Source organism: Primulina eburnea, chromosome 1 (genome assembly GCF_022965805.1).
Source record: "Primulina eburnea isolate SZY01 chromosome 1, ASM2296580v1, whole genome shotgun sequence".
Lineage (NCBI taxonomy): Eukaryota > Viridiplantae > Streptophyta > Magnoliopsida > Lamiales > Gesneriaceae > Primulina > Primulina eburnea.
This window is the reverse complement of record NC_133101.1, coordinates 65,147,799-65,150,856: the sequence shown is the minus strand read 5'-3', so window position 1 is coordinate 65,150,856 and position 3,058 is coordinate 65,147,799. Positions and strand designations below refer to the sequence as shown.

The following is a 3,058-nucleotide window of genomic DNA, read 5'->3' as shown; positions in this document are numbered from 1 at the left end:
AATCCATAATTATTTTTTGAGACCGTCTCACAGATCTTAATCTGTGAGACGAGTCAACCTTACCCATATTCAGAATAAGAAGTAGCAGTGTATCAGAATGTTCGGTACGATATCGATATAAAATAATTTCAATATCATAATTTTCAGTACTCGGTAAATCACGGTACAATATAACACCGCTCGTTTCTTTGTCGCGTCACAAGATGGTAAAGAGGAAGTCGAAGTGAGCAGCCTTGACGACGACTTGATACTTATCGAATACAAAGGTTATCAAGTAATCGTAGATATATAATATCATACGTTATTTTATTAAAAAAAAGAAACTTTGTTAGATATATTCAAAATATATCATATAGCGGACTCATTTAGCGTGTGTGATTTGAAAAAAAAAATTATATAAAGGAAACACACATGAATTTTTTTTTTGTGGGATCCACAATCGACCACAAGGTACTAGACTATGCACGGTTACTGTTGAAATCTTATATACATGTCATATCTGTTAAGAATATGTTATATTTTAAAGAACTTTTACCTGACGGACTTTACAAAGTTCGTCTGGGCACTTGAGAAGATCGGTATCCTGGCCTTAGCCCACAGGATCAGCAAAACAAGAAACCTCAGCCAGTGGGTCGGCCACCCTCCTAATCCAACATTCTAATTAACTTAAATATCATTATGATGCGCTGTTAAGGTAATTTAAAGTGATAATCAGAAGATGGAGAGATTGACGATCTTTGTTCACGTGTCCTGAACGAAATAGGCTGCAACAACTAACTACATTTCGTTGCGTGCCGACCTTTTATATTTGACGATAGAGAGAAATTTATTTTGGCTTTCACAACAAGAATTGACTTTTTATAATTGATAGTAAAATTGACATTCTGTATGGGAAGCGCGTCAGTAATTTAGAAGGCAATTTGCCTCTGTGAAAATCATAATAGGATGATATTATTTATCGTACTAGGAGTCCAGTCCTTCACAGAATACAACAAACACAACCTGTTACAGACGTACACAAAAATACAAATATGTTTCTGTTTATTCGGGGTCTTTTACAATTACGAATGGAGCATCTCATCTAACTTCTCCCTGTATTGGGCCAAACCCTGTCAATCCAAAGACAAATTTATTGCATCTCTGTTTGATAAAAATTCTTTTGTGTGCCTAGTAACATAGAAAAAATAGAATACCCAGACAAGAATTCCAACATCTTTTAAAAAGTTACAATATGCATTGATATATACCTTAGTGTAAGCATAAACGCTTGCTTCAGTTGGTGCCACTGGACTACCCCGACGAATGAATCCCCCCTCTTTGAAGATGTAAAGCATCGGTATTCCAGTTGATAGTTCCAAGCTGATAACCTAACAAAGAGAAAGAGGTGACCTTTTTCATTATAAAATGTGAATAGTCAACATCTATTCGGTTCAAAAAACTGCACCTCTTGAGAAGTCAGTTTGTCTAGATACATAATGATAGATCTAAGTGAATTCCCATGAGCGGCAATCATGACATTTTTCCCCAAAAGAAGCTGTGGTTCGATCTGCTTAACGAGATATTCATTATCGTGTATATATATATATATCCATAAAACAGCATAAAGTCAACATATGTGAGACAAGATTAAATCAGTCTTACGTTCTCTCTAAAGTAGGCAACGGCTCTCTCAGCACACATTTCCAAACTCTCACCGTTAGGAGGAGGTACATCATAGCTACGTCTCCACTCATGAACTTGTTCTTTTCCATATCTTTCTGCTGTTTCCTGCTTATTAAGACCCTTTAATTCTCCGTACCTGTATAGATCAACCACCAAGGTTACAACACACAGAGACAAAAAAGGGGAAGATGAAATATTTCTAAAATTGCAGAAGTCCAAACACATACATTCTTTCATTTAGTTGCCAAGCCGCTACAACTGGAATACACTGCTTTTTCGTATCTTCACTAAAAATTTGACTCCAAGCTCTCGCTTGCTCGTTCTCGTCGTGCAAAATAATTGGAACCTATATGAACATTGATGTGTTTTGACAATTCTAGGCATTGGAGAAGTACCCATTTCCATTATAGTCGAACACGAATAACAGTCGAGACAAAGGCATGTAATGGATACCTTTTTTTAAAAAAAAAAAGAAGCTTAAATAGGTAGTAGCAGATTCAAATTAGTGAGACCCATCAGAGAAAAAAAAACAACTAGAGCATTAAATAGTCGCCCTTAGCAAAAATTTGATAATTTACCTTCTTGCGTCTGTGTTCATTCATGGCAAGCATGGCAGTCATCTGTGCTCGAATAAGAGAAGAAGTGTAGATCATGTCGACTGGTATATTGCTGATTCTTTTACCAGCTTCAATAGCCTCATCCACACCTTTCTTTGTTAGTGGCACATCAACACAACCAGTGAATAGATTATTTTCATTCCACATAGACTCCCCATGCCGAATCAGGATCAATGCAGCTTCGTCTGGGAACATGATTGAAATCTACACCCTTTAAGAGTCTATTGAAGAAAATCTCACAAGTATTGTTTGCTATTTTATATTTGGCAGGTTTCACATTACTTGATTTCTTTTTGGAGTCGCTTGGCGTGCCATTTGACGGGGATAAAATGGGGTTGAACACTGTAGTCTGAGAGCCCGAGGCTTGTGTCACACAAAAACTTTGCTTTTTAGAGATATAAGTTTGTATAGCGACATCTAGCCTGAAACCTTTTGAGATCAACTTCAAAGAAGCATTTCCATTCTCTTGATTGCCGAAAGAACTATTTAACTAACCACAAGATGGAATAGTCCTCATTGCTTGGTGAAATGATGTTGTGGCCATTCTAAATCTGAGCCAAGGTAATCAAATAAGTTTCAAGTATAACACGAAGTTTCATTTTTTTCGCCTCATGATCGGTAAGCATTCATTCAAACATCTATTCTGGCACATTGCCTAGGTTTTGTTGAAAGGAACAAATATTTCAACATAGGTCCAGGTTCAATGATGAGGTCTAAATAATTCATTAATCTCACTAATTACAATGGTCATTTACACGAATGCATCTTAACTGGGAATG

At 36.5% G+C, this 3,058-nt stretch overlaps 1 protein-coding gene across 2 annotated transcripts; it reads right to left on the bottom strand.

The window, feature by feature from the left end:
• Positions 1 to 907: 907 nt before the first annotated feature.
• On the bottom strand, positions 908 to 2,763 carry LOC140814159 (2,3-bisphosphoglycerate-dependent phosphoglycerate mutase 1-like). Of its 2 annotated transcripts, XM_073173044.1 has the most exons (7): positions 2,562 to 2,763; positions 2,241 to 2,464; positions 1,890 to 2,008; positions 1,642 to 1,798; positions 1,445 to 1,546; positions 1,248 to 1,367; positions 908 to 1,109 (listed from the first exon to the last, which is right to left on the bottom strand). In XM_073173044.1, exons 2-7 carry the CDS (start codon positions 2,424 to 2,426, stop codon positions 1,062 to 1,064), a joined length of 732 nt encoding a protein of 243 aa, XP_073029145.1. In that variant the 5' UTR covers positions 2,427 to 2,464; positions 2,562 to 2,763; the 3' UTR covers positions 908 to 1,061. The 2 variants fall into 2 exon arrangements, with proteins under 2 accessions (XP_073029145.1, XP_073029154.1); XM_073173053.1 differs by lacking the exon at positions 1,445 to 1,546.
• Positions 2,764 to 3,058: the final 295 nt, after the last annotated feature.